The 27,451-nt window shown below is 41.4% G+C and overlaps 1 protein-coding gene across 1 annotated transcript in view; it reads left to right on the plus strand.

The window, feature by feature from the left end:
- LOC126198999 (nuclear exosome regulator NRDE2) overlaps positions 1-27,451 on the plus strand; it is a 162,830-nt gene that overhangs the window by 118,539 nt on the left and 16,840 nt on the right. Inside the window, exons 12-13 of the mRNA XM_049935675.1 lie at positions 11,623-11,847; positions 27,215-27,380. Of these exons, the coding sequence (XP_049791632.1) occupies positions 11,623-11,847; positions 27,215-27,380 (391 nt within the window). The remainder of the gene's footprint in view (positions 1-11,622; positions 11,848-27,214; positions 27,381-27,451) is intronic.

The raw sequence follows: 27,451 nt of genomic DNA on the forward strand, positions 1-27,451 counted from the left end.
TAAGTACATTCTCTGTGTGTTGCAGGAGTAAGTAGGCACACGAAAATTGCTATGTATTACTCATTTACCATTTACTGTAGAAATTGACATGGTACTGTTTTCAGTAAGCAATACATGAGATGATTTAGCTAAGCTGTTCATCTCAAATACCGTATTTACTCGAATCTAAGCCGCACTTTTTTTCTGGTTTTTGTAATCCAAAAAACCGCCTGCGGCTTAGAATCGAGTGCAAAGCAAGCGGGAGTTCTGAAAAATGTTGGTGGGTGCCGCCACAACTAACTTCTGCCGTCGAATATATGTAGCGCCACACAGGCATGCTTTGTAGGCACAAAGATAAAATACTGGCACCAAAATCTCTGCGTCAGCAAATAAAAAAAGAAAAAAAAGTGGAAGACGAGCCTTTTTCCTCCGCCCAGAGTTTCGACCACTGCATTTTGGTACATTATCCAACGAAGTAAATACAAATTCTGTATTCTTCGAATGTAGCAGCATTTCAATGTACTACGAAAATCCGACTGGCAAGACTGTTTGGGATGTTTGTCAATATGGCCAACTCTACGTTCTGAATTTTTTCCTACCTGTGAGAAGAGATGGTTGCTAATAGGAGCTTTTATGAATTGTGAATCACATGTAGTATTCTCTTCGCCATAAGATTAATACGAATATAAACATTTTGCCATGTATTGTTTCGTGTTTGCTACTATCTCATTTAAATCCTGTCTGCCTAATAAACTACGAAACTAGAGTGAGACAACAGCAAACACGGAAGAATATACATATCATGTCATGTTTATATTCGTATTATTCTTGTGCCCGATAGTGATACAGTCAGAAATGAAGCACGGAAACTGACTAGATTTTTAAATCTAAGATGACTCTAATTTCTGTGCAGAATTTAATGAACTAAAGAGGCACCTGCAAAGATTTTCAAACGGAGAAAAATTTTCGCTAAAATTTCGTTCAGAACATCATCTATCATACGCAGTCTATTATTTGGTTCTTGTTGATCATTATCAAAGAAAGCAGTAGTGTAAGTAACAACAAATGTTTCGCTAATGAAACGATTCCTCTCTATTTTTTATTTGTAAGCGGCGGTAGCGCGCACAAAAGCAAGCCACGCCGCGAGCGGCGACAGGCCGTAAACACGCACTATCAGAATGCGACAAACAATGCATGACACAGTACAGTAATGCATTTTCAGCTTAGAGTGACGTAAACACCTATAACAAAGAGAACGGCACTTATCAGATCAAAGAAAAATAAGCAATCAATTCAAACCAGACGAAGCACGTGAAAAAGGAAGGATATCCGTATAAATACGGACGGAGCGCGTGACGCGTAGCAATGGCTCCTGGTAAACCGTAACTGCTAAGCTTACGACTCGAACCAAACTACTGCAGCTGTATCGTCATTCATTCGACCTTAATTGTGTCTCATATTACAATTAGACAAACTTTGTTTCGATTTGGAGGTGCGACCTAAAACTTTTATCTCCCCTTGAATTTCGAGTCTCAAATTTCAGGTGCGGCTTAGATTCGGGAAAATTGTTTTCCTTGATTTCGAGTCTCATTTTTCAGGTGCGGCTTAGATTCGAGTGCGGCTTAGATTCGAGTAAATACAGTATTTTTGGAACTGTTTAAGGTTTTGTAATTCTGTTTTTGCTCAGATGAATTGTGAGAAAGTCCTCACTGAACGACGTACAGCCCCTCTTCATAGCTGTACAGGGTGTTTCATAATTCCTATTACAGGCTTCTAGTTTACAGAGGGTAATATGATGTCGATTCCATTTTCATCAGACTATAACAACGACTGCAAGAAACTGGTATGCTCACATTTAGAAGGGTAGACTGTGTTACTCTACAGGTATGTTGCTCTCTGTCATATGAAGAAGTTGTCCTTCATCACGTAGAAGAGAACCCAACAATGAGTACTTGAAACATTGCCCATGCTACGTGCTCCTGCAGAGCACATGCATCAGAGCTCTTTGGCTCCGCTGTGAGCATGCTCTGGAGTGGGAAATTTGGTAGTTACCTGAACTTTTTTTCCTATGGGATGAACTCAAAGGTGAACCACAAGTTCAGTGACTCTGAGACTGCAGACGTGTGTGCAGGTTGTGTTTGTGTGAGTGTGTGTGTGCATGTGTGTGTATATGTATATCTACTGCTGACAAAGGCCTTAATGGCCGAAAGCTATGAGTGTGTGAATCTTTTTATTGTGCCTATCGCGACTCAACATCTCTGCTATATGGTGAGTAGCAACTTTCCTTCTCTGGTATTGTCACATTCCATCCTGGATTTTCCATTGTTTGAGTTCAGTGACTCAATATGATTTAAAACATCACATTGTTGCAGCATGTGCAATGGTTTTGAAGGAATCGTGTTAATCTGGTCGGGAGACTTGTCCCAGCAGCAGCAAACAATTATTGCAGTACGCAGTGGGAATTTCAAACACTTGATGACATAAATGGAGTTTTAAGAAAGTTTCTATGATGACATAATTTTGTGATTTTCTTTTTGCTGCTGTTACTGATGTTATTTTGCATATAAACATGTACATTGACATTAAATTATGATATGAAGTTATTATTTTACAATATTTATACCTCAGTTCCTTGTTTTGAAAATCCATTCAATTTTTGGTGTGCATCTTTCTTTTAGACTCTGGTAGAAACAAGAGCAGAACTGCTACTTACGTAACTGGTGAATTGTCTCTGGATGCCACATTCTTTGTCTTCCAGTTAATGTGTCATCTGACAACATGTAACCCAGTGTAGTTAGTACCAGTTTTAAATTAAACTTTTCTCTGCTAATTTTTTTTGGTAGGCACCCTTAGCTTTGTCAAGTTGGAGTGCCCATTAGCCCAATGCAACAGTTCTATATAAAACACGAACTGCTGAAAAACAGCAGTTGCTTGCGTGTTCAAAACAGATAAATTCTGAGTTATCACTAATCGGATTTTCATGAGTGAAACACCATTGAATTTATCTCTTCTAGAACTATGATACTGGCTGCAGGAATTACTAAATAGTTCGTTTTGAAAAGTGAAGTTGATACTGATATGTCTCTAATTAATGTAGCCATGAAGGGACTATACATAATCTACTGATGACTCTCTGACAGTTCATATTGCAAAAACAGAATTATTGTAACTTAAATGGTTCAGGGAATATCTGAGGTGGACAATTTAAGTGAATCATCCAGTGTAGCTGCTAATGATTAACAAGAAAACAATGTGTATAATGAACCAGACAGCAGTGACAAGAATAAGTGGACATAAAAGAGAAGCAGCAGATGTGAAACAAGTGAGACAGGGTTGTAGTATATTGCAGAAGTGGAAATCATGAGAAATTTGATAAGGGAACTGAAGTTTAGGAAGTAGTGGAAACATCAGGGTTTGTTAATGACATTGTCATTCTCTCAGAGACAGCAAAGGACTTCCAACATCAGCTGAAATGGGTTGATAGTATCATGAAAAGTGACTGTAAGATGAACCCCAACAAAAGTAAAACCAGTGGTAATAGAATGTACTCATATTAAATCAGACAGTGCTGAGGGAATTAGATTAGAAAATGCGACACTAAATGTGATAGGGAAGAGTAGTGTACCTCTATACACTTTCCAAAATTTCATCTCTTTTACTCTGGAAATTTAAGGCTTTTCCATCTACATTTATACTCCGCAAGCCACCAAATGGCATGTGGTGGAGGGCACTTTATGTGTCACTGTCATTAACAGTCGTGTATGGTTCGCGGGAAGAACGACTGCTGGAAAGCCTCCGTCTGCGCTCCAATCTCTCTCTGATTTTACATTCATGATCTCCTCGGGAGGTATAAGTAGGGGGAAGCAATATATTCGATACCTCATCCAGAAACGCCACCTCCTTTGTTGATGGACTACATTTTCTAAGGACTCTCCCAATGAATCTCAACCTGGCACTCGCCTCACCAACAATTAATTTTATATAATCATTCCACTTCAAATCGTTCCGTACGCATACTCCAAAATATTTATAGAAGTAACTGCTACCAGTGTTTGTTCTGCTGTCATATAATCATACAATAAAGGATCCTTCTTTCTATGTATTCGCAATACATTACATTTGTTTATGTTAAGTGTCAGTTGCCACTCCCTGCACCAAGTGCCTGTCCGCTGCAGATTTTCCTGCATTTCACTGCAATTTTCTATTGCTGCAACTTCTCTGTATACTACAGCATCATCCACGAAAAGCCGTATGCAACTTCCGACACTATCTACTAGGTCATTTCTAGGTACAAGACTGTGCATGACAGATGGTCTAGTACGAAGGAACAAATATTCTGTTCAAATTTAAAGCATTGCAGTCAGGAAAATCTTGTCAATACCGAGGTTAATCATCTGTCTGTTAGAATCTCATGGAAACTAACTCAAATTTCCATTTTCAAGACGGGTAAAATTGTTAAGACACTCATGAAACTCAGTGCATTTGCAAGTATCACATGTTCAATAGTAATAGACATTCTTCTATTTCCAGGTACAAGATTGTGCTTGACAGATGAAGCTTAACTGTCTACATATTGTATAAACAGTTCTAAAAAATATATAGCATATTACTCCCTATAAAATTCCGCAAATGAAGAATTACATAAATATTTGAAATAGCTTTGATATATTATCACAGGACTGAAATGTATAGAATGCAAAATATTTTCAAATGCTGCAGAAAACACAGTATCATGTCTAACAACAGACACTGTAGAATATGCCAGGAACAACTTATGGTGATCTCTAAAGCGCATTTCTTCACATGATTCTAAAATCAGTCACTGAACGAGAAGTACCAACCAAAATGTATCACGTTCCTAAGTACCTTATCCTCTAGATACAACACAGTGCCCTAGCTATTTGGGCAGCATGATAACTAACAATGGTTGAAGTAGAAAGGATATAAAATGTATACTGGCAATAGCAATAAAACCGTTTCTGAAAAAGATTCGCACAATTATAGCCTTCGGCCATTAAGGCCTTTGTCACACTCTCTCCCTCTCTCTCTCTTGCAAACGCAACTTGCACACACGTCTGCAGTCTCAGACAACTGAAACCACACTGTGAGCAGCAGCACCAGTTCATGATGGGAGTGGCGACTGGGTGGGGGTAAGGAGGAGGCTGGGCCAGGGATAGGGAGGGTGCGGGTGGCAGACAGTGAAGTGCTGCAGTTTACACGGAGGGCAGGAGAGAAGGTGGGGGGGGGGGGGGAGGATAAGTATTAGAAAGGTGAGAAATGAAAAGAAAAGTAATTAAAAGACTGGGTGTGGCGGTGAAATGATGGCTGTGTAGTACTAGAGTGGGAACAGGGAGGGGGCTGGATGTGTGAGGACAGTGACTAACGAAGGTTGAGTCCAGGAGGGTTATGGGAATGTAGGATGTGTTGCAGGAAAGTTCCCACCTGTGCAATTCAGAAAAGCTAGTGTTGGTGGGAAGGATCCATATGGAATAGGCTGTGAAGCAGTCATTGAGATGAGGGATATCATGTTTGTTAGTGTGTTCAGCAATAGGATAGTCCACTTGTTTTTTGGCCACAGTTTGTCGGTGGCCGTTCATGTGGACAGACAGCTTATTGGTTGTCATGCCTCCATAGAATGCAGCAAAGTGGTTGCAGCTTAGCTTGTAAATCACGACTGGTTTCACCGGTAGATCTGCCTTTGATGGGATAGGTGATGTTAGTGACCCGACTGGAGTAGGTGGTGGTAGGAAGATGTATGGGACAGGTCTTGCATCTAGGTCTATTATAGGGGTATGAGGCATGAGGTAAGGGATTGGGAGCAGGGGTTGTGCAAGGATGGCCGAGTATATAGTGTAGGTTCGGTGGACGGCGGAATACCACTATAGGAGGGGTGGGAAGGATAGTGTGCAGGGCATTCCTCATATCAGGGCATGACGAGAGGTAAGCGAAACCCTGGCGGAGAATGTAATTCAATTGTTACAATCCCGGATGGTACTGAGTTATGAGGAGTTTGCTCCACTGTGACCAGACTGTGGGACTTTGGGAGATGGTGGGAGACTGGAAAGATAAGGCACAGGAGATCTGCTTTTGTACAAGGTTAGGAGGATAATTATGGTCAGTGAAGGCTTCAGTGGACCCTCGGTATATTTTGAGAGGGACTGCTTGTCACTGCAAATGTGACGACCATGGGTGGCTAGGCAGAATGGAAGGGACTTCGTGGTATGGAATGGGTGGCAACTGTTGAAGTGGAGGTATTGCTGGTGGTTAGTAGGTTTGATATGGATGGAGGTACTGATGTAACCCTCTCTGAGGTGGAGGTCAACATCTAGGAATGATGGGTTGAGTAGCACCAGGTGAAGCAACAGAGGAGAAATTGTTGAGGTTCTGGAGGAATGTGGATAGGGTGTCCTCACCTTCAATCCAGGTAGCAAAGATGTCATCAATGAATCTGAACCAGGTGACGGGTTTAGGATTCTGGGTTTTTAGGAAGGATTCCTCTAGATGGCCCACAAATAGGTTGGCATAGGATGGTACCTTGCAGGTGCCCATAGCCGTACCCCGGATTTGTTTGTAGATAATGCCTTCAAAGGAGAAGTAAGTGTGGGTGAGGGTATAGTTGGTCATGGTGATTAGGAAAGATGTTGTTGGTTTGGAATCCATAGGGCATCTGTAAAGGTAGTGTTCAGTAGCAGTAAGGCCATGGGCGTTAGGAATGTTAGTGTACAGAGAGGTGGCATCAATAGTGACGAGCAGGGCACCGTGTGGTAAAGGGACAGGAACTGTGGAGAGTTGGTGGAGGAAATGGTTGGTATCTTTTGTTTAGGAGTATAGGTTCTGGGTAATAGGTTGAAGGTACTGGTGTGCGAGAGCAGAGATACTGTCAGTGGGGGCACAGTAACCGGCCACAATAGATTGTCCTGGGTGGTTGGGTTTATGGATTTTAGGAAGCATGTAGAAGGTGGGAGTGTGGGGGTTGGTAGGGATAAGTAGAGAGATGGACTCTCGGGAGAGGTTCTGGGATGGGCCTAAGGACTTGAGTAGTGACTGGAGATCCTGCTGGATTACTGGAATGGGGTCACTGTGGCAAGGTTTGTCGGTGGAAGTATCTGACAGCTGACAGAGTCCTTCCGCAAGGTAATCCTTACAGTTCAAAACAACGGTGGTGGAGCCTTTGTCTGCTGGTAGGATTATAAGGTCAGAATCAGTTTTTAGATGGTGGACTGTGGTTCTTTCTGCAGATGTAAGGTTAGTTTGCCTGTTGAGGGATTTGGGGAATGATGGTGAGGCAAGGTTCGAGGTTAAGAAATTCTGGAAAGTTAACGGGGTGGTTTGGAGGCAGCGGGGGTGGATCACGGTAGGATAGAGGAGTGAACTGAGTTAGGCAAGGTTCAATATTGGTCTTTGGTTGAGTCTGATTGGTGATGAAAAAGTGTTTCCACTGTAGGGACTGGGAGAAGGAGAGAAGGCCTTTAACAAGTCCTGCATGATTGAATTTGGGAGTGGGGCAAAAGGTGAGGCCTTTGGAAAAGACTGATATTTTTGTGGGACTAATGCTTCTGGAGGAAAGGTTCATGACTGTGTTGTGGGTCTGTTTAGGTTCCAGGTTCTGTGGTGGTGGGAGGGAGTTTTGGAGGGTGGGTTAAGTGTAGTAGGTCTGTGAGACAGGATTTGTCAGCTATGAGGGGCCATGGGAGAGGTTTGGAGGTTGTTGTAGGTACTGGTACTCCAAGGCGGGAATAGGAAGTGAGCAGGATGGAGAGCTTTTTGAGGTGGCGTTTTGCATGTTGCTCAAGTTCCTGCATGGCAAGAATTTCAATGTGTGTTATGGGTTCCAGGAATTTTGGATTACATAGCAGGAGAATTTTGCAAATGGAGAGAAGTTACTGCAAGGAGGATTGGGCTTGGTTGATATGGTTTTGCAGGACTATGTTGGTGAGGGCTAAGGATTGGCGGAATCTGAACAGGTGGAGGTCATTGTGGAAGGAGGGGTGGCAACCCGAGATGGGTAATTTGGTGGTAAGGCCATTAGTGATTTCATGAGACAAGCAACAACACAGGAACAGTATGTGGGACTGGGATCTGACTAGGGATAAGGAAATTTTTCTGTATTGACGCAGATGGCAAGAGTAAGGATCCATGGTGGTGCAAAAAATGCGAAAAATTATGTAAAAAAGTAGAATTACGTCTGAAAAATTACGCAAAAATACACCCAAATACGTGTGAGAAATCATGGAAAGGACGAAATGGATGCACAAGGGGAAAAAACGAGATGAAATCTGAGGAAGACGGCAATAGCGGAAGATGAAAAACTCACTAAAATTAGCAAGAAGTCACAAGGCTCAAAGTAGAGAATAACTAATAATTAATAAATATGTGTTTGTTACTGTTGGTAGCAGGTTTGAGAGCAGATTAGTGTGAAGAAGGGGGACAGCAAAGTGGCTTGATGAGGTGGATTTAGTGGGTGCAAACAGGGATAGAACATAGGAAGTGTGGGGGCTGGGGAAGGGTTCATAGGTAGAGATACAAGATTGTGTGGCACTGGAAAGGTGCGGGAGATAACACGGAAAAATATGGGAACTGATGCAGGGAGAGTGATTAGTTTGTAAATGGACCACCCCGTTGCTGAACACGCTGCCAAACATGATATCCCTCATCTCAATGACTGCTTCACAGCCTGTGCCATATGGGTCCTTCCCACGAACACTAGCTTTTCTGAATTGCACACGTGGGAACTTTCCCAGCAACACATCCTACGTTCCCATAACCCTCCTGGCCTCAACCTTCGTTAGTCACTGTCCTCACACATCCAGCCCCCTCCCTGTTCCCACTCTAGTACTACACAGCCATCATTTCCCTGCCACACCCAGTCTTTTAATTTCTTTTTATTTTTATTTTTCTCCTTTCTGCTACTTACACCCCCCCCCCCCCCCCCACACACACACACATTCTCTCCTGCCCTCCGTCTAAACTGCAGAACTTCACTGTCCGCCACCCCCACCATACTATCCCTCCCTTTCCCCACCCAGTCGCCACTCCCATCATGCACTGGTGCTGTTGCTCGCAGTGTGGTTTCATATGTCTGAACTGAAGACGTGTGTGCAGGTTGCATTTGTGTGAGTGTATATGTGTGTATGTGTGTCAATTGCTGACAAAGGCCTTAATTACTGAAAGCTATAATTGTGCAAATTTTTTGTTGTGCCTATTGTGGCTCAGCATCTTCACTAAATGCTGAGTAGCAACTTTCCTTCTCTAATGTTGTTAAATTCCATCCTGGATTTTCCATTGTTTGATTTATGAAAAAGAGATTTGTTAGCATGTAATAATACAGGTGTAAGTATTAGGATATCTTTTCTGAAAGTATTTGCTGGATTGTAGCCTTACATTGAAATGAAATGTGGACAGTGAACAGTATAGACAAAAATAGAAGAGGTGCATTTGAAATATTGTGCTACTGAAATGTGAGAGGTAGTGTGAAGTGTGAGAGGTAGAAATTGTAGAGTGAGACCAAGACTTGACTTCAGTACGCAGGTTCAAGTGGATTTAGGTTGCAAAAGTTATGCAGAGAAGAAGAGGCTTGCACAGGATGTTTTAGGATGGGGAGCTGCATCAAACCAGTTTTCAGACTGAAGAGCACAACTTCACCTTTAAGGAGGAGTAGCCATGCCCTCTCCCTCTTTCCCATCCCCTCAGGTTAGCCTGGTTCTACAGGCACTGAATAGATAATAGCTAAAGTGTGGAAACTAGTATAGGATGATTTGTTTGTGCCATGCAAAGAGATAGCCATGTTATTAGTCTTGGATAGGATATTGTAAAAAGTAAATGAGGCTACTTTGAGACACTTTTCTAGTCCTGCGTATAATCATGCAGCTTTAACTAATAAACAGAGATGAAAGTTTCTTTGTGAAGCCGAGAGAAACAGCGATTGTCTACTTATTGGCTGCTAGATAAGCTCTACTGTAGCAAGGCTGATGCATGTAAAGATATCTAGAGCACACAGTGAATATTAATTTGCTGGAACTTTAAAAGTTACCTTTAACATAACAGGGAACAAAAAATGTCTAAGAAATATACGTAAATGAAGGAAAATCCATTCCATGGAGAAGAAAATAAGAACTGTGTGTAAGAATTGACTGTGGATTTTTACAGACAATAATCAAATTATGGTGCACAAATCATTACCTGTCATCAGTATGTAAGTTAAAGGGTGGGCAAAATGACATCAATCAGAAGGCACTGATGGGAACAAACATCGTTCTCAGAAATGAGCGTAATAAGAATAAATTGTGGAAATACTGCATGTTGGAGAAATAGCAGAGTTAAAACAAAAGCTGCTCATTATGTTCAACTATTTAATTTTAGTGGGTGTATACTGCATTGTAAATATAGATGCTGAGTGGAATGGCACAAGACAGCAGGTAATCAGTAACTGCAAATAGCTTAGTGTAGCTGCAAATAGCTTAGTGTATTTGATGATTTTCAAGGACACTATTATTGAAAATATCTGAATGTTTGTAAGAAGTGAAATGTCATCACCTATGTGCCAGTATGTGCACTTGATAAAATATTTGCTACCACGTGACTATGACTGGCTGCGAACATTGTAATTCAAACCTTTAACGAAGATCAAACTTGTGTAAATCGTATCAACCAGTTTCTATTTTCTATGTCTTGTTATTTGGTGTTGAATGCTCACCAAAGCATAATTACACTTATTGCTTAATTTTTCTCATAAAATTTCATTATTAAACAAAATTTACAAAATATATAAGATCTTCACTTTCTTGAATGGTCACCCAACTGGGTCATTGTGAGCCTGTGGAATAAATGGAAGTCTATAGGGAATGAGAGGTTACCATTTGGCTATCATTATGGGATATTTTGTGGTATTATCACACATGAACAATCACTGTCAGGGGTTAGTGTACAACATGTGATAGTTAATTCATATTCTCTAAGAATACTTACCAGGACAAGTTTCGAACTTTGCTTAACACTATTCATTTAGCAGATTTCAGTAACTGTATTTTATACTCAAAAGTGTATGGAACATGGTAATAGAATTATAAATATTGGAAGTCATATACAATGCTGCAAATGCAGTTTGTAAAATAAAGGGAAATTTGTGATCTGATTAAATATTGAAATATTTATGTACAAAAAACATACAAATATGGAAAATAGTGAATATAATTATCTTGCTGTTTTAATTTACATACACAAGAGTTGTACACATTTGCAGGCTGTGGATGAGTACACATTGCACTTGCAGTTTAGCTTGCCAGTCTTGAAATGTATTGTTTGTATTGCACTCTTTATTATTTTCTTATTTCTCTTTGAAACTACTCATCAATCAGATTCAGAGGAATATACTCGGAAATAAATAAAAAACATCAGTTGGAACATTGTCCTGGTTTTTGAACTTGTCTTCCATGAAATTAGATCTGTAGAACACAGAATGTACCTTTTGTAAATATCAGACTCTCATTTACAAAGACAAAATGTGGTGATATTATGTTACTTCTGTTTTGTTATGTAGGACACTTGTATATATTACTGAACGAGGTTGTGATTTAATAAAGAAATTGAAGCATGTTACACATAAACCATTTCTCAATGTAGGCTTTCAGATGCAATATTTTTCAGAATTACAGAAGCTGCTTCCAAGTTCGTCCATATTGGTGCTGAGTTGCTGAATGATTCTCAATCTGGGGATACAGATGGGAGTGAAATATTGTTGCCTGATGCTGCTGTAGACTGGGTAACGTGCCATGCTTGGATGGTATACCTCACAGAGTCACCATTGGCAGCAACCGCTCTCTTTGAAAAACTGATTCCAAAATTTGAAGGCTCGGGAGACCTTGTAACAAAGTGAGTAGCAGAAACTCAATACTCTGAAGAACATATACATGAGTGATTAAAAAATTAACAGATCTAGAGCTCTCATGATTGTAAAATTCCACAAGTTGGTTTAGTGTGTTGCTTAATTTCAGCGTTAGTGAACTACTAGAAGGTGATTAGCGTCGGATTGGCTCAGTATAAGTTATAAGATGGCTGCAAACACATAATTATGATGAGATGTAGAAGTTCACAATGCAGAAAAATTTATAATTCTAAGTGGTACCTCAGGAACACAAATTTGTCCTCCTCTTGTTGAGGGATAAGGTCACAGAAACAGGTATGAGTTTCGCATAAGGAGAAGACAGAAATTATCAGCAACAAGCAAGTACACCAATACTGATAATCTGTGCTATTTTGACTGATTTGCCGAGGGTAATCATCACATTCAACTTTGCGGTACGTCAAGTACATAAAACTGCAGCCAGTCACTTTTTTGAGTAGTTATATGTTATTCAATGAACTGGTTTTCAAATCTTTTCAGGTTCATCTTCAGGTGGTTTTTTGAAAGTTACGTGCCTGTTTCTAGCATAATGCTGGGTGTTGGGTTATGTCAATATGGGCAGCTTTTTTCTGTTAGTGTCCATCTGTCTGCTTCCATTTTGCTGGCCAGTTGGTACATCACTTCACACACTTTTCCACAATCTGTATGCATTTACACTGTGATAACGAAACTTTGCCAGTATCCTGGCAGTTTCCTGTCAGACGGCGTTCAAGGACAATGCAATGACTCACTCCCCACCCTCCATATTCCTGCCCGTCAGACCAGTAAGCAGTAGCGGATCCATTCTTAAAACTTTTAAATCACACCTCATATATCGGAAAGACAGATTAGAGGCCATAGGAGGGGGAGTATTCATTGCAGCTGACAAAAATATTGTCTCCATTGAGGTTGAAGTTGAATGAGACAGTGAAGTTATGTGGTCGCCTATAACAGGTCTAGGTGAGTTTACTTGTTGAATTTTTTACTGGACACCCAATCTCCTGTCACAGTTCTAGAGTCATTCAAAGAAAGTCTGCTGTCAGTAGCACATAAGTACCCAGATCATGCAATACGAATTGGAGGCAACTTTAACCTACCAAGTATTCATTGGGATGTTTATGGAGTCATTGTGGGGATGCAGATAGACAGTTGTGCAAAGTACTTTTGAACATGTTTCCTGAAAACTGACTTGAGCAGCTTGCTCAACAGCCCCCATGCAATGGAAATATCTTAAGACATGTAGCTGCAAATAGGCCAAATCTTATCAACAGTGTCAGTATAGAAACAGGGATTAACAATCATGATGTCATTATAGTAACTATGGTTACTAAAGTTAATAAATCAGGCATGAAGGCTAAGAGAGTGTTTCTGCCAGATAGAGCAGATAAAAATTTCACTTAGTTCTAGTAAGGTGGACACAGAGGGGTTATGGGCAAAGTTTAAGCAGATTGTAAACCATGGTGTGGAGAGTTATGTGCATAGTGAGTGGATAAAGGATGAAAAAGACCCACCATGGTTTAATAATGAAATTTGGAAGTTGCTGAGGAAGCAGAGGCTATTGCACTCACAGTTCAAAAGAGGACGCATAAATGAAGACAAGCAAAGGTTTGTGTCTGTGAAAAGACACCATGATACCTTAGCCAAAGATCTGTGAGAAAACCTGATAAAATTCTGGTCTGAGGCTTCCACTCAGTCCCTTGTTGACCAGGCTGGTGTGGCAGTTGGAGGTAGCAAAACGAAAACTGAATTTTTAAATTTCACATTCAAGACATCATTTACACAGGAGAATGTCCAGTACTGTCATTTGACCATCGAACAGACTTCTGTATGGATGACAGTAATAAGCATCGCTGATGTAGAAAACAACTCAAAGATTTGAAAGCAAACAACTCATCTGATCTGGATGGAATCCCAATTTGTTTCTACAAAGGGTACTCTATGGCATTGTCCTCTTATCTAGCTAACATTTATCACCCAGCACAAAGTGCCTTGCAACCTGGAAAAAGTGCAGGCACCTCCTGTATATAAGAAGGGTAAAAGACCGAACCCGCAACATTATAGACAATATCCATAACTTCGGTTTGCTGCAGAATCCTTGAACATATTCTCAGTCTGGATATAATAAATTTTCTTCAGAATGAGAAGCTTATGTCCAAAAAATACCATGGTTTTTGAAAGCATCACATGTGTGAAACTCTGCTTGTCCTGTACTCACATGATATTATGTGAACTATGTATGAAGGCCAACAGGCAGGTCCCATATTTCTAGATTCCCAGAAAGCATTTGATACAGTGCCTCATTGCAGGCTGTTAACGGAGGTACAGACATATGGAATAAGTTCACAGATGTGTGGGTAGCTCGAAAATTTCTTAAGTAATTGAGCCAAGTATGTTGTTCTCAATGGCGACTGTTCGTAAGAGACATGGGCAATGTCAGGAGTGCCCCAGGCAAATGTGATAGGACCGCTGTTGTTCTCTATATATAAATGATTGGCACATGCAGTGGTCAGCAGTCTGTGGTTGGTTGTTGAAGATGCCATGGTGTATGGTGAGGTGTCAAAGTTTAGTGACTGTAGGAAGATACAGGATGACCTAGACAAAATTTCCAGTTGGTGTGATGAACGGCAGCTAGGTCTGAATGTGGGAAATGTAAGTTAATGCACATGAGTAGGTAAAACAAACCTGTAGTGTCAGAATACAGCATTAGTAGTGTACTGCTTGACACAGTCACATCGTTTAAATGTGTGAACATAACACTGCAAAGTGGTATGATATGAAATGAGTATGTGAGGACTGTCATAGGGAAAGCGAATGGTTGACTTATGAAGTTTATTGAGAGAATTTTAGGAAAGTGTGGTTCATCTGTAAAGGAGACTGAATATAGGACACTGGTGCAATCAGTAACCAGTTCTTGAACACTCCTCGAGTGTTTGGTACCTGCACCAGGTAGAACTGAAGGAGAACATTGAAGCAGTTCAGAGGTGGGCTGCTAGATTTGTTACCGGTAGATTCGAACAACACCAAGTATGGGGATACTCCAGAAACCCAAACGGGAATCCCTGGACGGAAGGTCACCATCATACAGTGTGCTAAGGACCCTGAAGATAACACATGAGAAATTAGGGCTCATATGGAGGTATATAGACAGTCGTTTTTCCTTCACTCTATTTTCGAGTGGAACAGGAAAGGAAATGGCTAGTAGTGGCACAGGGTACCATTCACCACACACTATATGGTGGCTTGTGGAGTATACGTAGATGTAGATTCACACAAGCACAACACACATACACATGACCACTTTCTCTGGCCACTGCGGCTGGAATATGTGTAACTGCACCTAATGGGAGATGTAGTCTGGCATGGGTGGTGGGGGGTAAGGAGGAGGCATGGAGTGTTGAAGCGGAGGGATCTATTTACATACTCTGAAAGCCACTATGCAATGTGTGGCAGATGGTATCCTGTATCACTACTAGTCATTTCCTTTTCTGTTCCAGTCACAATAGTGCAAGGGAAAAATGACTATCTATGTACTTCCATATGAGCCCTAATTTCTAATGTTACATTCATGATTCTTACACAAAATGTATGTTTGTGGCAGTGGAATTGTTTTACAATCATCTTTGAATATCGGTTCTCTAAATTTTCTCTCAATAGTGGTCTTAAAAAAGTTGCCTTCCCTCCAGGGATTCCCATTTGAGTTCCCATAGCAACTCCAGAACACTTGCGTGTTGCTCGAATCTATTGGTAACAAACCCAGCAGCCCACCTCTGAATTGTTTCAACATTTTCCTGTAATCTGACTTGGTGCAGTTCCCAAACATGCAAGCAGTACTCATTAATAGGTTGCATTAGAGTCCTAGATGTGGTTTCCTTTAAAGATGAAGCACACTTTCCCAAAACTCCCCCAATAAACTAAAGTCAGCCATTCGCCTTCTGTACCACAATCCTCATAAGCTTGTTCCATTTCATATCTCTTTGCAAGATTATGCCCAGATATTTAAATGACATGACAGGGCACTACTAATACTGTATTCGAACATTACAAGTCTGTTTTTCCTGCTCGTATGCATTAACATACATTTTTCTACATTTAGAGCTAGCTGCCATTCATCACACCAACTACAATTTTTGTCTAAGTCTCCTTGTATCCTCCTACAGTCACTCAGCTTCAACACCTTATTGTAAACCACAGCATCACCAGCAAAGAACCCAGATTGCTGCTAATCATGTCTGTCAGATCAGTTACGTATGTAGAGAGTAATAGCAGTCCCGTTACTCATTCCTGGGACACTCCTGATGATATACTTGTCTCTGTAGGACACTTACTGTTGAGGACAATATACTAAATTTTATTGCGTAAGAGGTCTACGAGCACTCATATATCTGGGGACTTATTCCATAGCTTGTACCACTATTAATGGTCTTCAGTGGGGCACCATGTGAAATGCTTTCCAGAAATCTAGAAATATGAAATCTGATCTTGCCCTTATTCACAGTATTTCATGTGAGAAAAGGGCAAGCTGAGTTTCGCACAAGTGGTGCTTCCTATAACTGTTGCTGATTTGGGGACAGAATCTTTTGGGTCTCAAGGAATTTTATTATATTTGAACTCAGAATATGTTCAAGAATTCCACAGCAAACTGTTGTTAAGGATATTGGTCCATGATATTCTTTTACCCTTTTTATATATAGGAGTCACCTACACTTTTTTCCAGTCACTTGGAACTTTGCACTGGGTGAGAGATTCACGATAAACGTAAACTAAGCAAGGGGCCAATGCTGTAGAGTACTCTTCATAAATCAAATTGGGATTCTTTTTGGATCTGGTACTCTTTGTAAAACTAAATTGGAATTTCTTTTGAACTTGATGACTTGCTCGTTTTCAACTCTTTCTATAGTTTCTCTGTGCTAGGGATGCGTGTTACTACATCGTCCATATCAGAGTCTGTGTGATAGTCAAATGAAGATATGCTTGTATGATTCTGCTGTATGAATAATTTCTTAAACATGAAATTTAAAACTTTTGTTTTCCTTTTGTTATATCCTACTGCTGCACTGGACTGGTCAAGAATGACTGGCTGAAGTGATTTTACGTAGGACCAGTATTTTCTCGGGCAGATCTTGCGCTAAAGTATGATGGTGGTAGTTGTATGCTTTGCACATTGATCTTTTCAAAGTTCCATGAATCTCTACTAACTTTTGCACATTCTGTTTGAACTGAGAGTGCAACAGCAGGGTATGGGTGAGGCAAGGTGTTGTGCTGCTTGTTGAGCATGCAGGGGCATGGTGAAGACAGGATGTGGCTGCCATGTGCTGTGAGGAGCTTTGAGAGCGGGTGGGAAAGGAGAGAGGGAAAGGAGAGAAGAAGAGGAGGAGAAAAGGCTGTTGGGTTCATTGGTGGAGTAGAAGGTTCTGTAGTGCTGGAGTGGTAGCAGGGAAGGGGATAGGTAGTGAAGGACAGGGATTGGCAAATGTTGAGGCCAGAGGGGTTATGGGAACATAGGAGATTGTGCAGGGAGAGTTCCCACCTGCACAATTCAGAAAAACTGGTGTTGATAGCAAGGATCCAGATGGCACATGCTGTGAAGCAGTTATTGAAGTGAAGCACATTGTGCTGGGCAGCATGTTCAGCAACTGGGTAGTCCAGCAATCTGTTGGACACAGTTTGTCAGAGGCATTCATGTGGACAGACAGCTTGTCAGTTTTCATGCATGACTTTACCTACCTATCCCCTTCGCTGCTCCCACTCCAGTACTACACACCCTTCTATTGCACCAACACACTCACTAGTCTCTTTCCCGTTGTATACTTCTCTCCTTTTCCCTCCCCCCTCCCTCAAAATTCCCAGTTGCACCTAGCAGCCCTGTCCTGTCCCACCACACCCCTGCAAGCACCTACCTGCATCACTCCACCTTCCCCCACCACTACCCTCCTATCCCTCCACTTCCCCACCCCAGGCTTCTCTTTACACCCACAACCCACTGATTGCTCCTCCCACCATGTGCAGTTGCTGTACACAGTTCAACTTCAGTGGCCAGAGAGAGTGGTCGTGTGTGCAAGTTGTACTTGTGTGAATGATGTGTGTGTTTACTACTTTAGAAGAACGTATTTTGGGTGAAAGCTTAAATGTATAGCAGTCTTTTTGTTGTGCCCGTCTGTGACTCAGCATCTCCTCCATAGCATGAATAGCCATCTACTCTTTCCCTAATACTGTCATTATTCTATACTGGATTTTCCTTTGTTCAAAATTGATTGTTTTATTTTATCGATTAGAAATGGTTGATGAAAACCTGCAACTGCAGAAACAATGATTTTGTTTCTTATAGAAAATATTTGCTATTGGCACTCACAATTTTCTTTCCTGCATGGCATCTTTCAGGGAAAATTTATATTGTCTGGTGTATGGTTGTGTGTTGGTTTAAGGATCACATAAGAACACTGTATACGTTGAGGAGACTTAGAGACACTGGAAGGTTTCAGACTGATTATGTCATGATAAGCAAAGATTTTGAAACCAGATTTTAAATTGTAAGACACTTCCAGGGGCATATGTGATCTCAGGCCATAATTTATTGGTTATGAACTGCAGATTAAAACTGAAGAAATTGTAAAAATGTTTCAGATTAAGGAGGGTTATAGATGGAGCATTAGGCAGTTCTGGACTGAAATGGGGGAAAGGAATATGATAGAACACAAAAGGGGTGAGAAAAATAATTTTATTTTATGGCCAGTTTTGGTGTTAATATTTAGCAATTTCAGCATTAATTTTTCAAATTTTGGTATTGTTATTTTGCATACTTGGTGCTATTTTTGTCATTTTAAATGCTAACTTTGCCAATTTCAAGGCTACTTTTGCCTTTATTAGTGCTTTTTTTTTACCAATGTTGTTATTATTTTTTGAGAAGTTTTCTAATACTTTTTGACATTTCTGGTGCCATTTTTTGTCAGTTTTGGTACTGTTATTGGCCAGTTTTGATATTATCTTTTGCCAGTTATTGTATTAGTTTCTGATTGCTTATTTTTTAAGTACCACACGTCTCTCTCTCTCTCTCTCTCTCTCTCTCTCTCTCTCTCTCTCTCTCTCTCGATCTCATTTTTTAAAATTGATCTCATATCCAGAATGAGATTTTCGCTCTGCAGCGGAGTGTGCGCTGATATGAAACTTCCTGGCAGATTAAAACTGTGTGCCCGACCGAGACTCGAACTCGGGACCTTTGCCTTTTGCAGGCAAGTGCTCTACCAACTGAGCTACCAAATCACGACTCACGCCCGGTCTCACAGCTTTACTTCTGCCAGTATCTCGTCTCCTACCTTCCAAACTTTACAGAAGCTCTCCTGCGAACCTTGCAGAACTAGCACTCCTGAAATAAAGGATATTGCAGAGACATGGCTTAGCCACAGCCTGGGGGATGTTTCCAGAATGAGATTTTCACTCTGCAGCGGAGTGTGCGCTGATATGAAACTTCCTGGCAAATTAAAACTGTGTGCCCGACCGAGACTCGAACTCGGGACTTTTGCCTTTCGCGGGCAAGTGCTCTACCAACTGAGCTACCGAAGCACGACTCATGCCCGGTCTCACTACTTCTGCCAGTATCTCGTCTCCTACCTTCCAAACTTAGAGCACTTGCCCGCGAAAGGCAAAGGTCCCGAGTTCGAGTCTCGGTCGGGCACACAGTTTTAATCTGCCAGGAAGTTTCATATCAGCGCACACTCCGCTGCAGAGTGAAAATCTCATTCTGGAAACATCCCCCAGGCTGTGGCTAAGCCATGTCTCCGCAATATCCTTTCTTTCAGGAGTGCTAGTTCTGCAAGGTTCGCAGGAGAGCTTCTGTAAAGTTTGGAAGGTAGGAGACGATATACTGGCAGAAGTAAAGCTGTGAGACCGGGCGTGAGTCGTGAGTCGTGCTTCGGTAGCTCAGTTGGTAGAGCACTTGCCCGCGAAAGGCAAAGGTCCCGAGTTCGAGTCTCGGTTGGGCACACAGTTTTAATCTGCCAGGAAGTTTTGATCTCATATAATTAAATATTTTCCTTGAGACATAAGAATCTCAGCGTTATTTACGATAATGACAAAAGCTGGAGAAATGAATGAAAATTTGTGCCACGACCATGACTTGAACCCGCGTTTGACGATTTCAGAAAGGGGAAATAGGCTGAATGCGTGAAGTGAAGTTTGTATTAGGGAGGGCACTGGGCTAGGGTTTCACATGCAGCTGTGTTACTAATGCTGCTGTGATGTTGTAACGGCTAACACATCTGCCTGCTAAGCAGGAGACCCGGGTTCAAGTCCTGGCCATGGCATAAATTTTAATAAAATAGAAATCTAATTGATTAAAGTAACGACAGCTCGGGAACCACACACCATTGAAAAGTTTTTCAAAAGAAAGCATTGTCATAACTTGAAAGTTCTCTTCTGAAACGTGCTGCCAGTTTGTCAACATTTCATTATTGGAACCTATGCATAGCCTCTGACTGACGGTGCGGGATGACACACTGTTACAGGGAGCCCATACTTGCTCTTGGATGGCAGGAAGAGAAGTGAAGGAGTTACAATGTGCTTGGTGCAAAATGCAGCAATTCTTCTACAGCGAAAATGCGTGCCCTCTCATTCCAATAATGGTCATTTCAAAAGTCCTGCACACTGCATATGCATGACCATTATGGTGGCATGATCAAGTTGAAATTCATGTCGGTTGTGAGGGAGACTTTAGGTGTATGGTCTTGCATGTGTTTTCTGGCTCATGTGGCTGTGTCATGAGTGACTCAGTTTTAAAATGGAAGCTTAAACTGAGTCATATTGGATTACATGTAGTGACCAGAATTCCTACATCAAAATTGAATCCCTGCATAGAAAGAACCCAAAAGAAATTGACAGTGAATTGAGAGAGGTGTGTGGGAATAGAGAACTGAATCGGAGCACAGTATCCTGGTGGGCTGCTCATTTCCATGAAAGTTGGGTAAGCACTCAGGACAACCCAAGAAATGGGAGGCCATCAACTGCAACAGCCTAAATGTCTCAGGTTATTATTAATTACTTTTGAGAGATGATTGATTAAAAACATAGGAGAAAATTCCATATGAAGTCAGAATGTCTGACAATCCAGTTTACAGAATCATAACTGAAAAGTTAAAGATGAGAAAAGATGCTATCAGGTTGGGTTTCACATAATCTAAGTGAAGAGCAGAAAGCAGGCGCAAAAGAATTGCTAAAGAATTGCTCCAATGTTATAAAACAGAAGTAGAACAGTTTCTGAAAAGGAATGTTGCCCTTGGTCAAACCTGGATATGAGATTTTGAGCTAGAACTGGTGTTTGAGTTATTACAGTGGAGAAGCTCTGACCCTCCACGCCTGAAAAAATTCTGCTGCCACCAATTAAAGGTGAAACTCATGATGATCTTTACAGACAACACGAGTGGAGTCATAACTGTAAATAGAGTGTCACAGGGGACATCTGTAACAGGCACGCACAACAAGCTGTTCCTGGAAAATGTTTTGCACTACATCTGATTCCTTCGTTCTGTAAGATAATACAAGACAGCATATTGCCCTACTGATGAGAGAAACACCCTACAAAAATGGGTGGGAAATACTTCCCCACACAATGTACAGTCCTAATATGAGCCCACCAGACTTTGATGTGTTTTCCAAATTGAAGGAACAACTCTGTGGTAAATGGTTTGATGTGATTGATGAAGCTCCCAGTGAGGTGGCCTGAATAGTCAGAAAGCTCAACAATGAAGGTGACCCATTCCAGAATACAGAAGTTGCCAAAATGTTGGGAAGCTGTCATAAGCAAGAATGGAGATTATACTGAAGGCTTGTATCAGAAGTGTACAATCGTTGGTGCTGCAGGGACTCTGCACTATACTCTGTTTACACATTGGAGCTGCTAGCAATGCCAAGAGTTAATAAAGTCATTTACACTGATGACACCACCCATCGTACAAGAAACAGATTGCTACATGCAATCATCAGCTGCAAGAAACCTGGACAAATCTTGAAGTCGGGCAGCCCAGTGGCAAGTCAGAATTAATGCAACTCACAAAATGCTAAAAGCCAGCACTATGACTCATATGGCTATTTGGGGAACAGATTCAATGGACTCCAATGGCCAGATACCTTGGAGTCATGCTATACTATCAGTTATTTGTGAGCACTGACCTGATTTATGTGCTGTTAATCATACAAAATTGGAAAACTGGACATAGTCCAACCAATAGAACTTTGTGGCTAATAAATGTGTGGGAAAGGGAAATCAAAGCTCTGGTATAGTGTACATTACAGGGCAAAGACCACGCAGTACTTAATAAGATTTTCAGCTTCAGGATGACAGACTGATGTGCTACTGAAGAAGAGGCTGTGACATCATGTTTCATGAACTTACAACCCCGATAAAATTCTATTCACTATTTCTATACTCATAGTCAAAACTATATTGTGGCCATGTTTTTTTTTTTTTTGATTTGGAGAAAGCCTACACCTGCTGGAGAACTGGTACCCTTTGTACTACTCTCTATATGTGGGGATTCCATGGCTGCCTGCCCTGTTTCCTTGAATAATTTTTAAAAGAACAAGTTTTCAAGGTATGTGTGGGTCTGCCTTGTCGGGCACCTTTATTCAGGAAAACGGTGTGCCTCAGGGTTCCGTCATCCTCTTTGCTATCGTCATTAACCCTACAATGACCTGTCTCCTGCTGGGCACCTCCAGCTCCCTTTGTGTTGGCAATTTTGCCATATATTGCAGTTCTCCATGGACTTGTCTCGATGAGCGGTGTCTTCAGCGATGTCTCGATCATCTTTGCTCATGGAGCATCGACCGGGGCTTTCGTTTTTCCCCCGACAAAACCATTTGTATGAATGTCTGGGGACGCAATTGGTTTCTCCCACCATCTTTACATTTTGGGTGTGTTGCTCTTCCTAACCTACGTTTCTAGCATTTGTAGACTTGGAGAAAGTTTTTGACAATGTTGGCTGGAATACTCTCTTTCAAATTCTGAAGGTGGCAGGGGTAAACGACAGGGAGCGAAAGGCTATTTACAATTTGTACAGAAACCAGATGGCAGTTACAAGAGTCGAGGGACATGAAAGGGAAGCCGTGGTTGGGAAGGGAGTGAGACAGGGTTGTAGCCTCTCCCTGATGTTATTCAATCTGTATATTGAGCAAGCAGTAAAGGAAACAAAAGAAAAATTTGGAGTAGGGATTAAAATCCATGGAGAAGAAATAAAACCTTAAGGTTCGCCAATGACATTGTAATTCTGTCAGAGACAGCAAAGGACTTGGAAGAGCAGTTGAACGGAATGGATAGTGTCTTGAAAGGAGGATATAAGATGAACATCAACAAAAGCAAAACGAGGATAATGGAATGTAGTCGAATTAAGTTGGGTGATGCTGAGGGAATTAGATTAGGAAATGAGACACTTAAAGTAGTAAAGGAGTTTTGCTATTTGGGGAGCAAAATAACTGATGATGGTCGAAGTAGAGAGGATATAAAATGTAGATTGGCAATGGCAAGGAAAGCGTTTCTGAAGAAGAGAAATTTGTTAACATCGAGTATAGATTTAAGTGTCAGGAAGTCGTTTCTGAAAGTATTTGTATGGAGTGTAGCCATGTATGGAAGTGAGAGGTGGACGATAAATAGTTTGGACAAGAAGAGAATAGAAGCTTTTGAAATGTGGTGCTACAGAAGAATGCTGAAGTTAATGTGGGTAGATCACATAACTAATGAGGAGGTATTCAATAGGATTGGGGAGAAGAGGAATTTGTGGCACAACTTGACAAGAAGAAGGGGTCGATTGGTAGGACATGTTCTGAGGTATCAAGGGATCGCCAATTTAGTATTGGAGGGCAGCGTGGAGGGTAAAAATTGTAGAGGGATACCAAGAGCTGAATACACTAAACAGATTCAGAAGGATGTAGGCTGCAGTGTGTATTGGGAGATGAAGAAGCTTGCACAGGATAGAGTAGCATGGAGAGCTGCATCAAACCAGTCTCAGAACTGTAGACCACAACAACAACAACAACAACAACAACAGCTCTTCCATTCATTGAAACTACGGAATTCCTGGGGCTTCTGTTTGGTACGAAACTCTCTTGGTTCTCCCACATGTCTTACTTGGCAGCTAACTGTAAGGGGCCCCTCGGTGTCCTACATGTTGTCAATGGTACTTCCTGGGGTGCAGATCGAACCATTCTTCTCCGTTTGTACCGGTCCTTTGTCCGTTCGAAACAACATTGTGGACTAAGGGTGCTTTGTTTATGCATGTGCATATCCGTACCTTTTATGCTGTCTCAATACTATCCCCTGTCATGGCATCTGTTTGGCCACTGGCACCTTTTATACTAGCCCGGTTGAGAGTCTGTATGCAGAAGCTGCCGAACTACTGCTGTCCTACTGCTGTGACTTTCTCCTCAGCAGATATCCATCCCATTTGTCTGCAATGCATGGCCACCCATCCTATGCCTGCTTCCTCAGTGACTCCTTTGATCACCAGTACCGCTTGTGTCCATCTTCTCTGTTACCTCCCGGAGTTCGCTTTTGGCTCTTGCTCCAGCAGATTAATTTCATGCTTCCTGCAACTTCCCCAGTAGGCTGAACCCTTCACCACCTTGGCTTCGTGCCACGGCCTATGTTCACCTTAGCCTTCATTTGCTTCCTAAGGACACTACTCCAGCCTCACTTTATCACCTTCAGTTTCATGACCTTAGCATGGAACTTTGTCATAGTACCATCGTGTACACTGATGGCTCTCAGATTTATGGTGGTGTCGGGTGTGCCTTCATCATTGGCGGTAATGTTTTTCAGTATCAGCTTCCAGCACACTGCTCAGTATTTACAGCAGAGCTCTTTGCTCTGTATCAGGCCACGGAGTACATCTGGCGACACAGGCTTTTCAATTGTGTCATCTGCTCAGACTCTCTCTGCACCATTCAAAGCCTCTTGATGGAACCACTGTGATGGTTATGTGGGTTCCTGGTCATGTTGGTCTGAGAAGAAATGAGGCTGCTGACACTGCTGCCAAGGCTGCAGTCCTTGTACCTCAGCCCACTGGTTCTTATATTCCCTCTGATGATCTCTGTGTTGCTGTCTGTCAGGAGGTGGTGTCACTTTGGCATTGCCACTGGTCCTTCCTTCATGGGAATAAGGTCTGGGTTATTAAGCCCCTCCCAGCAACTTGGACGACCTCCTCTCAGCCCTCCAACCACGAGGAGGTCATTCTAACTTGGTTGCATATGGGTCACTGTCTTCTTTGCCATTGCTATTTGTTAAGTGGTGCTCCCCCACCACTTTGTGCACATTTTGCCCAACTTTTAACTGTCCATTTCCTGATGGAATGCCCTTTTTTTTAACTGTTTATGTTCCTGTTTGCATTTGCCGTCTGAGTTATTGGCTGTTTTAGTGAACGATGCACGAGCTGTCAACCGCATTTTACTTTTTATCCGCCATAGCAATACGGCAAAGGCCATTTAATTTTTAGTTCTGGACCTCCATTTCTCTATGGTGTATTTTAAAGGCCATTCTCCACATCCCTGTTTTTAGCTGTCTCATCTTCCATTGATTGGGATTGATGTATAGTCATTTTTAACTCCTCCCTTTGTCTTCATGTTTCACAGTTTTGATATGGGCATCTATGACCCTATTTGTTTTTGCACCCTAAAACAAAACAACCAAACAATCCACTTCCCTTGCAGGCAACCTACCTGCCCCATATAAGAATGATCTCTACTAACCCCCACTCCTGTGTAGCCATTGTTTTCACCTTATACCTCTCCCCTCTTCCCACTGAAAGCCTTACAGGTTTTCTTTTATGCAAGTCTGTCCAAAATCTAGATTATTTTTTTTTCTTCTTCTTTGAGAGTTGTGATCTGTTCTCATCATGTAATCGTATTTGATCTTTGATTTTCGAGCAACAAGTTGTAAACTTCATTTAGTATGGAACTTACTACAAGGTTCCTTGTCTCCTTTTAAATTTGTGTGTAATGGCTATGATAATCAGAAAACATTAACATTAGGCCAAGTCACTTTAAAATATATGCTCGACTCACCAGCACATGTCTACAGCTTGGCGATACTGAATAGATTTCCAGCTGTCTAAGATCTACAAATTATACCTCCACATAGAAGCTTGAAATAAATTTTGTCACTATTTGAGACACGTGAGAAGCATATACTTAGAAACTGCCGAAAGGAGGATCTGTAAAATTTGGAACTTTTAAAAGTTCTTCAATCATTAGATACAGGAAGACATGAGAAAAGAAGTCACTTCAAATTCACAACTGAAAGAGACTGAGTGCTTGGCAGAACATTGAAGTAACAGGGAATTAATAGATGGAATTCAATGTCCTGCTTATGGAAATCTGCACAATAAAGTTTGTATAAACTGAAGATAATCTCTTCTTTTGAAGTTAATGTCCTTTATAATTTTCTACCTTATTTACCTCCTCACCCCATCAACATCCCCCTCCCCCCACCACCCTTCTCCCACACCTCCCTGTCTTCAATTTGTACCACCTGTGTACTTAACTTTTCATGTCTATTTTATTGAATGTTGTCTATGAATCTCATATCAGTCCTTCATACTCATATCTGTGGCTTTGTGAGAGCTGCCCCCTGTAGTAGTTTGTTAATATTTGACCTGTTTCTGTATTCGTATGTTTCCTTTAAACCAGGGTGCTGTGGATGATTTCCTTGTTGGATTCCACAATCATTCTAGTTCCCTGCTTCTGATGATCGAATGCATGTCTAGTTATGAAAAACTAATATTTTTGTTCCGCGCATTTATTTGTTTCTTACACATGATAGTGGAAACTCCCAACTTCACTTGGCGTGCACTCACGTCGTTTTCCACAGTCTCCTCTTCCTGTCTTTTGTGTACCTCTTCCAACACATTTTTTCTCATCATCATCCCCGTGCACTGCATGAACCCATCAGTGCTGGCCCCTGTGTCGTATTTGTATCCCAGGCAATTGCTGCCTCTCTCTCCCTCCCTCCCATTCCTGGTCTCCTTCCTTCCCTCTGCCACTTCTCCCATCACAACCCCTCACCTCCGTGTTAAATGATTCTGTATTTTAGACAACTTAATGTGATTTCCCAAGAAAAGTGAACTGCACACAGCATTGAGTGTGTTTATTTATTCCACAAAAGCTGGATATTATCACCTTTCATAAATTATGTTTCATTGTGTAAATCTCACTGTTTCTATTTACTGCAGATGTGATGGTTTCCATTGTGTGAAATAGTGTGGAGCACATGGCTCCCATTCCACCACCCACTCACCAACCCCCCCCTCTCCACCCCTCAAAAGTATTAGAATCCCTAAGTTATTCATAAGTGAGAAATATATTAGCTTTGTGTCTTTACAGGGAGAGATGTCGTGCAGAGGCTCTCTGGGAGAGCTATATCTGTATGCTACAGTGGCATTGCAGAAACACAACTTTTACATTTTCTGTACTTCAAGATGCTATTATTAGAGCCCTCGAGGTTTTCCCCAACAATTTGCATTTCTTGGCAAGTCTTGCTGAATTGCAGGTAAGTAAAATGATCAGTCTTAAGTGTTACATATATTCTTTATAATATGTACTCCTTCTGTAACACTTGTC

The sequence above is a fragment of the Schistocerca nitens genome, chromosome 8 (genome assembly GCF_023898315.1).
Source record: "Schistocerca nitens isolate TAMUIC-IGC-003100 chromosome 8, iqSchNite1.1, whole genome shotgun sequence".
NCBI classification, from domain to species: Eukaryota; Metazoa; Arthropoda; class Insecta; order Orthoptera; family Acrididae; genus Schistocerca; species Schistocerca nitens.